Raw genomic sequence first — 12,357 nt, forward strand, 5'->3', positions numbered from 1 at the left:
AGGACTTCTGGTTCACAGGCATCTGTGGTGACAGCTTCCTCTCAGCCTGGTACATCAGTGGCGGATCCTCTTCCTATTGATCATTCTGGTGAGTCTTTTGGGGCTTTGATGGATGTTTTGACTGGGATGGGTGCTGCTGAGTCTCGGAGTGGGGCGGCACAGGGGAGGCAGCATGGGGTGCGTCCTGCGGCGTGATCTGTGGCAAAGCATTTATTCGCTAAAAGATTTTTGAAGTGTCTTCAGCATGTTGTGAAGCGGTTAGATGTGGACAAGAGGTGGCGTAGGAGGGTTCCTGTGGATCCTAGGGCTGCTTGTGGGATTCCTCGTGGGATTCCTTGGAGGTTTCTTCTGGTGCCTCTTCCTCACCTGAGAGTGGTGATGTAGCTGCACCTTCGGTCCAGTCAGAGGGGGGGTTTTTTGGGGGGTGGATGTTCTGCTGCCCATGTCAGTATTGAGTGGTTTTTCTGGTGCAGCTGCTCAGATAATGCGCTGTGGTCATACTTTATTTGAAATTGCGCCTTTAGACTAGTATTTCTAAAAAATTGTGGGGAAAAATATTAAAGGGCAAGTATGTTGATGTTTTTTCTTTGTTGGAAAAGGAGCAGGATAAGATGAATAAGAAAAAAGATGCTAGTAAGGCAGACGGGCACCGTAGTCGTTATCGTGTGCCTAGAGCCATTATGAATTGGTTGCTGGGTTTTAATATTTATGCTTCTGTGGTTGTGGCAGCACGACAGGGGTTGTATGCAGGCTTGTTGAAATACTCTGATCTTATTTTGCAGGCATTTAGGATTTATGGCGGTTGTTCATTGTTAAACTATGAAAAGCAATTTCTTAAGAGTCTGGTTACAGATAAATCATGGGTGTGAGGGTATAGGGATGTTGATTTATGGCTTGCGGAGATGATGCAGGCTTGTGCTGGATCCTTTTCTTCTCAGAGGGGGAGCTGGGTCTGCTGTCACGGGAGACCCTCCTTCAGTAGGGTTTCCATCTCTTTTGGTCCACGGGTGCCTCTTTGCAATTCCGGACGCGGTGAGACTTTTGGATTGCCTGGGGCCCGGGCCGCAGGGGGTACCTTCTGCTTCTAGTTCAATTCCGGGCATTGTGACTGAGCAGTTTGTAAATTGAAACATTGGTGTAGTCAATGTTCCAGTGTCCACCCAGCATTTTGTTGTTTCATTGCTGGAGCAGGCGGTCGCGGGGCAGGGGTATGGAGTGCCGGGTCCTTTGGTGGAAGTTTGCCAGGTCAAAGCAGAGTCACCTATTAATTTGCCTGTGCTTGATTTGTGGTTGGGTTTGTACTCTTTGGAGGATTTGCCCAGCTGCTTGGGGAAAGTTTTCATTTTGGTTTTGTGATTCCTTTTGCTGGTCCACCCCTTGCTCGTCATTGTTATAATTCTCCTTCTATTGAGAGGCATGCGGATGTGGTATGTACAAAGTTGCAGGAGAAATTGGAGTTGGGGAGGATTGCTGGCCCATTTTTATCTGCCTTTTCCTGATTTGGTTGTATCACCTTTGGGTGTTGTTCCTAAAAAGGAGCTGAGCAAATTCCAGCTTATTCATAATTTATCTTTTCCTTTGGGCTGTAGTGTGAATTCTTTTAATGACTCCCTTTTTTGGTTTTGTGCAGTATACTTCTTTTGATGTGGCCATTGCTATGCTTCGTAACCTGGGTGCGCTTTTTGCTAAAGCTGACATGGAGTCAGCTTTTCGTTTACTTGCTGAGCATCCAGATTCTTTTCATTTACTTGGTTTTCAGTTTGAGCATCAATTTTATTTTGACAGATATATGCCATGGGTTGCTCTGTTTCTTGTTCTTATTTTGAGGCATTTTCGACTTTTATTCATTGGGTTACTGAATGTGTTTCTGGATGTGGAAACATTGTGCATTATCTTGATGATTTTTTGTTTGGGGGTCCGGCTAGTTCTTCTCAGTGTTTTGACTTGGTGGTAACTCAGAATTTGGGTGTTCCCCTAGCGTTGGACAAATCTGAAGGGCCAGCAACTTCCTTAGTTTTTCTAGGGGTGGAATTGGACTCTATGCGTATGGAGTCTCGTTTGCCTGGTATTAAGAATATGGTCTCAGTTCCTCAACATTCAATGGCCCAAATTCAACAAATACTACAAAAAATACAGCTGTGCATCCTGTGACCTTAACAACTACCCACCATATCTCCTAAAAACATCCAGCACAAAATTCAGCGCTCTTCTTCTGAACTGGATACAAATCTCGCTCATAAACGGCCACTACCCAACCAACCTCAGCGAAATCATCATCACCCCGATCCTCAAAGACCCCAAAGGACCGATAGACCAAACAACCAACTACAGACCCATTGCCTCGATTCCGCTTTATGACAAAATAATAGAAGAACTAGTTGCCAGATTCCTCTCCAATTACCTAGAAAACCAAAACATACTCTATCTCATGCAATCCAGCTTCAGAAACAACTTCAGCACAGAAACACTACTAGGATCTCTCCTGGACACAGCCAGACAACACCTCAGCTCAGGAAAAAATGATGCTCATACAACTAGACCTGACCGCTGCATTCGACTTGGTGGACCATAACATACTACTACAAATCCTAGATACAATAGGTAACACAGATAAAGTATACTCATGGTTTGAAGGATTCCTTAAATCAAGAATCTATAGAGTAAAATCAGACAAAGAAAAATCTGAACCCTGGTCAAACCCCTGCGGAGTTCCCCAAGGATCCCCTCTATCACCGACTCTATTCAACCTCTATACAGCCTCCCTCAGCTCACACCTGGACAAATATGGCATAACCTCCTACAGCTATGCAGATGACATTACCATTCTCATACCCTTCGATCAACCAAAACTCTCCATGAAAAACACAATAAACCAAACACTAAAATCAGTAGCAACCTGGATGAAAGATCACAAACTGAAATTGAACCCAGATAAAACTAAATTCATCCTCCTAGAAAACAACAAAATACCAACCTTATCCAACATTGAAATCAACGCAATCAACTACCCCATTCAAGCCACCCTAAAATTACTAGGAATAACAATCGACAGATGCTGCACCATGCAACCACAAATCAATAAAACAATACAAAAATCATTCTCAGTCATGAGAAACTTAAGACAAATTTGGAAATTCTTTGAAAAAACTCAATTCCAGCTCATAGTTCAGTCCCTAATACTAGGCCTACTTGACTACTGCAACATCCTCTATCTCCCTTGCCCTGCAACTATAACAAAACAACTACAAACTATCCAAAACACAGCACTACGACTCATCTACTCATTGAAGAAACATGACCACATTACAGAAGCATATCTCAAATCACATTGGCTTCCAATACCAGCAAGAATACAATTTAAATTCTACTGTCTACTATTTAAGACTTTATACGGAGACAGTCCAATCTACCTGAATAACCGCCTCATCCACAACACCTCAACCAGACATAGGAAAACTCACACCCCTTTCTCATACCCCCCAATTAAGGAGGTCAAACAGATAAAACTATATGATGGCCTCCTGGCCACTCAAGCAGCCAAACTAGACAACCAAATCGCCAATCTACTGATGGCATCCCTCGATTACAAGACTTTTAGAAAAGAAATAAAGACCATACTCTTCAAGAAAGCCCTGAAAAAAGAAATAACACTGCAAGTTTCAATCACCACCTCTCACTAAAGCCAACTACCCAAACGAATAACCATACACATTTCTTACTCTCTTTGAAAATGTCCAAATTTTTTTTTTTCTAGTAAGTTCTTGTTGTAATACATCCTTGATAAATCTTTTGTGACCCACCTTGAACTTCAAGGTAATGGCGGAATAGAAATCCCTAATGTAATGTAATGTAATGTAATTAAGGTGGCTGCTATGCGAGTGGCTATCCAGGCCACATTGCAGAAATCTAAATTGACATTGCGGGAAATTCAGTCTCTGGTGGGTCATTTCAATTTTGCTTCCTGGGTTATCCCGATGGGTTGGTTTTTTTGCCGTTGTGTGGCAATTCTGTCTCCCGTTTTTGTGGCTACGATAATTTGGGGGAGCAAGTTGGCTAATAGGAGGGTGGTGTTTTTTTCTGATAACATTGCTGTAGTTCAGGCACTTAATGCTCAATCTGCTCATTGTCCATTATTGGTTGAGCTTTTGAGGCTCATTGTTTTGCGCTGTTTACAGCTTAATGTCACACTCTCTGCTAAACATGTCCCTGGTTTCCTGAATGAGATTGCTGATGCCTGTTTGCTGGGCCCGTTTCCGGGCTTTGGTGCCTGCGGCAGATGAAGAACCTGTGGTCATGCCTGCAAAACTTTGGACCTGTTTGCTGGATCATTGGAAGAGTTACTGAGGAATTCCTTGGCTGAGAATACGTGGAATTCTTATCAGTCTGGCTGGCGACATTTCCTGGAGTTTTTGAATGCCACATCTGCATTGGGTGTTATGCCCTTTTCAGTATCTCTCCTGGTACACTTCTTGGTTTTTGCTAAGCAGCGGGGCTGGTCTTTTGGGGTAGCTCGTTTCTCTTTAGCCAGCGTAGTTTTTTTTGGCACAGCTGCTAGGGTATCCAAATCTTTGTGCTTCATTTTTAGTGAGGAAATTGTTGGTTGGCTTTCAGCGCTCTATTCCTATTAGGTCTGGTAGGCCTGAGCGTTTGCCTATTTTACCAATTTTATTGAAGCAATTATGTGATGTTTTGTCTGGGGTTTGTAGAGATGGCTTTGAAGTTTTGTTTTTCCGGGTGGCTTTTAGTGTTGCCTTCTTCGCAGCTTTGAGAGTCGGTGAGTTCGTAGCTCTGGCGAAGTCTACAGTTAGTAACACTGGCCTCTTGGTATCTGATGTGTTTTTGGGTGGTGCTGTTTGTGTTTGCATATACAGCGTTCAAAGACAGATCCTTTTGGCAGAAGATCCTATGTTTATTTGCGGGCTCTGTCGGATGGTGCCTTGTGTCCTGTGCAGTGTGCATTATCCTATGCTGCAGTGCGCCCACCAGGGGGTTTGTATTGGCTTATTCATGCCAATGGCACACCATTGATACGTTTTCAATTTTCTGCAATTTTGAAGATGTGTCTTGTGGTGGTGGGATGTGACCGGATCCATTTGGGACACATTCCTTCTGTATTGGGGCTGCTTCTTAATCGGCTGAGCGGGGGTCTTCTCCTTCCCTGTTATGTAAAATTGGGCATTGGTGTTCTGCATGTTATAAATGCTATGTGCGGCCTGTTTGTGAATGATTTTCTTGCTGCTTAAGTTTTTTTCTGCAGGTCCTTTACTGCCTGATAACTGTATGTGGTTATGTAGCCATTCTTACATCTTTTGGGCTCAGAAATGAGCATTGGAATCTTGCTGGGGTTCGAATCTGGGCCTTGTTCATTATGGAGTTTGAATTCATTGGCTGGGACTCCGAGGCATGTGCTGGGACCAAGTTCTTCCGACCTTGCTGCAAGCAAGAAGATTTTCCTGTTCTCAATTGATTGTGTTTCATGTTGTTGGGAATGATCTTTGTAGGGTAAAAGCGGTTGATTTGATCCAGTGCATAAAGCGGGACTTATTGTTGGTAGCCAGTTATTTTCCTGGCACACTTTTGGTCTGGTCTTGCATTATTCCTCAGATTGTTTGGAGGGATGCGCTCAAGGTTGAAGGTATTGAGCGTTTGAGAAAAAGAGTGAATTCTGCAGTTTCTCGGTTCATTGTTTCTATTGGTGGGTTAGCATTATGTCATGATTTGATTGCAGTTGACTGTCTTGGTATGTGCAGATCGGAAAGCGTGCATTTATCCGATATTGGTCTTGATATTTTTTTGAGTTCTATACAAGACCTGTTGGAAGCTTGTTATGATGGGCAGCATGGTCGCAGTTTTTTTTTTGGGGGGGGGGAGCGGTGCGAGGCACTCACCACTTATGGCAGAAATGTGTTATGGAGTGAATTGTGGACAGTGTGGCTTATAAAGTTATGTATTATATGTGCTTATTCTGCTCATGTACGGAACCGCCATGGGTGGCCGGCATGACTCTGCGACACTGCGAGTCTTGCTGGAGTTTGCTGGAATGTGATGAATTTGGTGAGCTTGGCTAATTCGACAATGATTAGCATCAAGGGGTTTGAGTTTTGTGAGTTGAGCTAGTTCGACACCGAATAGCTTAAAGGTTTATGGTTGTTAAGCTACACTGAATTATTTATGTATGAAAATGTTATATTTATATGAATTCATTGATGGATAATTTTAATAAAGCTGCGGCCCATGCTTTGCCATTACTAAGGGTTATTGCGTCTTTATTTAGTAATGATTATATGAGGAGTGATGCGAATGTCAGTGTTACTGGTATATGTGATCGATGAGCTGTCCTAAAATGTAATATTGTGTTACAAAAACAGTAAAATACTGACACTTCACGGTAGCGTTGACGAAAATGATCTAAACACAAACAGACGCACAACTTACAAACAGGATGTGATAGATGAAAACTGTTTTCAGATTTAGAGTCAACATGTGGCCCTTGTTAAGGTACATGTGACAGAACTCCAGTAGTAAAATGCTTATTGACCAGTATTATTTGAAATTCCAGTATCTGAAAACTCCCATAAACTGGCAAAATATCACAGGTTTCGATCTATCTTCAGTTATCCAAAAACAAACTCTATTATGTCAAAAACAGTTTTATACAGCGAAACTTAGACCTCAAAAACCAGCACCTCAAATTCATTTGCAAATACAGCTATAGTTGATAGGCACCTTCTCTCTACATCTGGTATCAGTGACCTGTGTCAGTGGAGGCTCAGCAAAAAAAAAAAAGAGTCCAAAGATCTCCAAGCTTCAAAATTGCTGAGGGAATGTTGTGATCAGATCACTATATACTGTAAAAATTTGTAAAATTCTGAGAAACCTGTTGGGAAACCAGTGAAAGGTACACCGATTTATGCTATCTCAACAGAAGTAATTAAGAGGCTCTTTTACTGAGCTGTTCTAAGAAATGATTTTAGTGTGTCTTTACGTGAGACATTCCCATGCACTAAAGCCCCTTTCTAGCATGGCTGTAAATTTTGCTATGATGCAGCAAAACAACAAAAAGATTGTGTAACAGATCAAATGTACCAGTTTGTAGTTTAATAAGCAACCAAATAACTTAAAAACAATAAATAATCTTAAAAAACAATCCACATAAGGTATATACAATCACAAGTGACCCACAAAATAAAAAAAAATCAAATAATGTATAAAATACAAATGACCCAACATTTATAAAACATAATAAAATGCCTTCCTCAGGGGTCTTATAGGGTCCTTGGCTGTCTTAAATATAAAAACATAGAAGTCACAAAAAAATCCAAGTAGTTAGGCTACAAACAGCATAGCACACAAGCCTTTTACGAAGCCAAAGTAAAGGTTTCTACTGTGGGCTGGCAAGGAAAATACTCTAAAGCTCATAAGAATTCTATGAGCACTGGAGCATTTACCTCACCGGCCTGCAGTAGAAATCTCTACCGCAGCTTTGTAAAAGCCAGCATTAGTCTGTAGAACACATTCCTTTACAAAACAGACAAATCCAGTGACACAGTACTTGTTCATTTTACTCATGCTTTTTCTCGCATATACACAGCAGTAAACATAGGCAGCGGAATGCTTTTTTGTTTGGAGGGGTCCAAAAGCTCCACCCCAGACCCCACTCAAGCTGCACCCCAGACTCAACCTCCATAATACGTAGTACTAATTGTAATAGCATTTTTTTCCATTCATTTTTCATATATACACACAATATAATCTTATTAACAACACATAATAGTTAACCACAAAATTAAACTACACAAAGCACACTGTATGTTTCTCAACATTTATTCTTATCAGAACACCTGGCCTTGGTCACACATATAGAACACAGATAACTCCTATGCAAATATAGGATCACAAACTAATATATACAAACGAAACCGTAAGATGCAAGACTCTGCATGCAGTACAACCTCTGAGAAATAGAAACAAATGCATTTCTTCCTGAGCAGTGCAAAATATAGACAGCAGATGTAAATTCTCAAAACTGACATTTCTATCACTAAATTGAAAATAAAATCATTTCCTCTACCTTTTATTTTTATTTTATTTTATTTTATTTATTTTGATTTGATTTGATTTTTTAACCATCTTTTCCCAATCTCTAGCTACACTTCCTGCTGTCTGTGCTCTTAACTGTGTATCTAGGGCCACCTTATCCATTTGCTGTTTTTCTCTCCTTCTTCACTTTCTGCCCATCTTTAGCATTAACTTTTAACATTCAACTTTCTTCCATTTTTCTGCTTTCCTCTCAAAACTTCTCTACTTCCCATCTATCCATGTGTACTATCTCCTTCCTCTTTCTTCTCCCCTATTCCTATCTATTCATAAGAAGCATTTCTACTAATCTCTTCCCTGCCATTGTTATCTCTGTCTCCCCTTCCCCTCCATCCCTGTGCACCATCTCATCCCTCTGTCTCCCGTGATCAGACATATCTATCTTCCCCCCCCCCCCTTCCTCCCTCCTATGGTCTGGCATCTTTTTCCTCTCCTTCCCATAGCCTGGAATCTCTATCTTCTCCCATGGTCTGGTATCTCTCTCTCTTTCTCTCCCTCTTCCTGTTGCCTAACCTCTCTCTCCTTCTCTCCTCTCCTTTCTGTGGTCTGGCATCTCTCCTCCCTGCAGTCTGGCATCTCTCTCTTCCCTCCTTCCCTTCCATTCTGTGGTCTGGCATCTCTTTCTCTTTCCTTCCCATTCCAGTGGTCTGACATCTCTCTCTTCACTCCCATCACCCTTCTCCAGAATCTGACAACTCTCCCTTCTTTGAGTCATCTCTCCTCCCAGTGTAACATTTCTCCCTCCCTCTCTTCATAATTATCATGTCCAACAATTCTCCCTCTTTCTTCCTTCCTCCATGTATACCATCTCTCTTTTTCTCCCACTCCACACACCTATGTCAAAGCATTTTCTTTTTCTCTTCCCTCACCCACCGGCAGCATCTCTCTTTCCCTCCCTTCCCACTACCCTACCCATGCATCTCTCTTCCCCTCCCTTTCTAACTCCCAGCCCATACCGCATCTGTCCTTCCAAACCCCCTCCCAGCCCATGCAGAATCTGTCTTTCCCTACTTTCCCAAACCTTTGCTTTCCCAACCTACCACCCCTCTCCCACAGCCCGTGCAGCATTTCTCCTTCCCTCATTCCCAACCCCATCCCCCTCCTCAGTTGGATCCTGTGGTAAGACTTCTCCCCAGTTCCCAAATCTCCCACCTACCACCTCCCTGCCACTGTAATTTAAAATCTTTGGGCAGCCAGCAGTGCAATGAAGCCAGCCTCCTGTTGTCAGCCTGCCCCAAAAGTATTCTTTCTGCAGCGTACTGCCTACACGGGAAGAGAAAGTGCTGCAGAAAGACACTTCCAGGACAGGCTAACAGCAGGAGGCTTGCTTCATTGTGCCGCTGGCTGCTGGTAGGTGGAGGAGTCAGGAGAGCCATATTTTCGATTGACAAGTTTTGAGGAGGCCATGGCCCCTGTGGCCTCCCCCATTCCGATGCCTATGGCAGTATTGCTTTTAAAAAAGTGCAACTTAAGAATGCAGCATGCATGATCATTCCAGACTTAACAATAAAACATGAAAGGGTCTGATTTAAGGATTGGCAAATTTGGGGTTAAATTGAGAGCAAAATGCTTGCAAGTCGATTTGCTTGTACAATTTTGAAAGTGTATTTTGGACTTGAGCTACTGAAAGGCTCTCTCTATTCTGTTTTCACAGTAAAAATGCCAAGTATATCTGACCCTTAATGCTCAAGACATTAATTTTCCTCCAGATTCTGAAAGAGAAAAATAATGTGAGAAATCATTAATATGTATATTGTTACAATAGGGCAGAAGTCTTACAATGTTTATTTGGCAAATGTTTAGAGTCGCATTAAAATTTTTTCATATCTACAACTTAAGGGAAATTCACCCCCCCCCCCCTTATAAAACCGTAGTGCAGTTTTTAGCGCCAGCTGCAGCAGTAACATCTCCGACACTCATTCAAATAAGCATCAGAGCTGTTACCGCCATGGTCGACACTAAAAAAACGCACTATGGTTTTGTAAAAAGGGGAGCGGGTGTTAATGGATTAATGCAGTGGGAAAATAATGTACCATTTTGATACTGCTACTAATAGGCAATGTGCTTTTAGCATTTAATTTTATGCCCTAATTTTGCGGTCCTTAAACTTTGAGCTATTTTTGCAATTTAAGCTGAGGCTAGCAGAGCCAAGGCTGCAAACCAAAGTGTTTGATGCAAAGCAGACCAAGCTAATGGTACAAAGAATGACTCACTGCAGAGTCTAGAACACTTTCTTACCTTCCCAGCGGTCCACAGTCTCCTGAGTCCTGGCTGCCAGCTTCACTCGGAGTGCTCGCTGATTTCGAGGAGGGAGACATAGGGGTTGGGACTAAATAATGAAAATAACAGGTATCCCATGTTACAAAATGCATCGGCTGCACTGAAGAACAGCAGTGTCAGGTAAAATCAAAATCAGCAAAAGCAAAAAAAACAAAAACAAAAACAGGGGTTGAATGAGTAAAGGAAATTTGCATGGTAAAAGCATAAAAGGGGAAAGACAGGAAAGAAAAGAACAAGAAGAAAGCCAAGTGAATGTTTAAATACTGCTAAAATGGAAATAAAAGATGAATTTTGACAGGACTGAAGGTAAACTCTCACAAACAGGTAAAGAAAAATTTCATTAGGGTGTAAAAAACAAAAATGTTCTGATATTTTTAATGAACAATAAACACTGTGGGCAATATTTAGCAGTGGCGGTAGCAAATTTAAACAATGGCCAGAGACAGCATTTAAATTAAAAATATGTATACCCAGCACCAAGTTAAATATAGGAGTAAATATTCAGCAGGCAGTGAATGTTTTGCTGACTGCTGCTGGCGTCATTCCCAGGTCACCAATGCTGAGCCACGTCTGGGCTTCGGCACTGACTATCCAGTTTATGTGGCACCGGCTAATACATGGCTGATTAAGTCGATATTCAGAACTTAAGCGGCCATGGGTTGCCACAAAAAGGACTGTGTTTCATGTGGTCTGATTTATGGGGTCACCCTGGCAAGTTAAGTGCTGGATATCGGTGCCTAACTGGCCAAGTTTTGTCTCTGCCCCTGGAACATCCCCAAAGTAGCCAGCTTTCACTTAGGCGCTAACTGCTAATTTTCAAGCGGTGATAACCACAAAAGGGCTGCTGAAAATTAATAGATAGCCCTGATCAAGCGACTTAACCGAACAGCAGCTGTTTCTGGCTGGTTAAATCATTTTGAATATCGACCAGATAGTTGTTAGCACCAAGCATATGGGTTTGTCACTGACCATCACCACCACTGTCAAATTAGTTCATGTCAGTTTTTATGGTTAGTTTATCCCTGCTGAAGACAATCTGTAAGGCAGATGAATATCACCAGAAAGAGGGTACCCACTTTGGAGTATTTTAATCCCTTACACGGAAATGACTCCTTACAGAATACGAACCAGTTGAAAAATATACACCATGACATGAAGGGCGTGCACAGGGTTGGTGTTTGGATGGAGTGTGAGTAGAGCATGCAAGTATGCACGCAAAGGGCAATTCTATAAACTAGCATCCAAAGATAGGTGCCAACTGTGAGCGTGTCAGAAAATAATAGCACTTTTGCATGTAATTGGAACTGCCATCAACAATTATGAACATATGAGCGTGCTAGGCATTATTCTATTTTGTAGCCTGTTCTCCCAAAGGAGCTGAGAATGGGTTACAAATAAGGTACTCAGGCATTTTCCCTATCTGTCCCTGCTGGCACACAGTCTATCTAATGAACCTGGGGGAGTGGAGGATTAAATGACTTGTCCAGGGTCTCAAGGAGCAGCATGGGATTTGAACCCACAAGCTGAAGGTACCGAGGCTTAGCTCTAACCAGTCCACCACACTCTCTGCTCATTTCACACGGGCTTGTTCAGGAGAAGCTCTCACCATCTCGTCACTCTTTTATGCACTAATCCCATAGCCTTATATCCTCATTTACAAACATGTGAAATGGGCTGTCCAGTCGAGCCAGTTTTAGGCTGCGCAAGTAATGTGAGCAATGCAGCTAGATGTACTATCTAATAAAGTAATTGGATAAAATGTTATATATTTGAGAGAAGCAAGGGGTCTGAGGATGTAGTGTTTCAGGGGTGAGGTGGCAGATTAAGTGGGTTCACCCACCAATTGAGCCGTATTAGTTAGACCAGCTTTTATTCTAGCTAGGACATTGCTGAAGTCCCCTTTGCTTCTTTCATTTTTGGTGACAAGTACCCTCTGTATGGTATAATGTTTTGTTTTATGTGGGCATACACTAAGCCTGG

At 42.2% G+C, this 12,357-nt stretch overlaps 1 protein-coding gene and 1 long non-coding RNA gene across 4 annotated transcripts in view; one reads left to right on the forward strand and one right to left on the reverse strand.

Moving 5' to 3' along the window:
* DYNC1I1 (dynein cytoplasmic 1 intermediate chain 1) overlaps positions 1-12,357 on the reverse strand; it is a 587,025-nt gene that overhangs the window by 550,811 nt on the left and 23,857 nt on the right. For all 3 annotated transcript variants that reach the window (XM_033931086.1, XM_033931087.1, XM_033931085.1), the window contains exon 4: positions 10,336-10,426. In XM_033931086.1, coding sequence (XP_033786977.1) covers positions 10,336-10,426 — 91 coding nt within the window. The remainder of the gene's footprint in view (positions 1-10,335; positions 10,427-12,357) is intronic.
* LOC117354136 overlaps positions 1-12,357 on the forward strand; it is a 33,840-nt gene that overhangs the window by 9,773 nt on the left and 11,710 nt on the right. The gene's annotated exons all lie outside the window — the stretch shown is intronic.

This window comes from Geotrypetes seraphini, chromosome 2 (assembly GCF_902459505.1).
Source record: "Geotrypetes seraphini chromosome 2, aGeoSer1.1, whole genome shotgun sequence".
Lineage (NCBI taxonomy): Eukaryota > Metazoa > Chordata > Amphibia > Gymnophiona > Dermophiidae > Geotrypetes > Geotrypetes seraphini.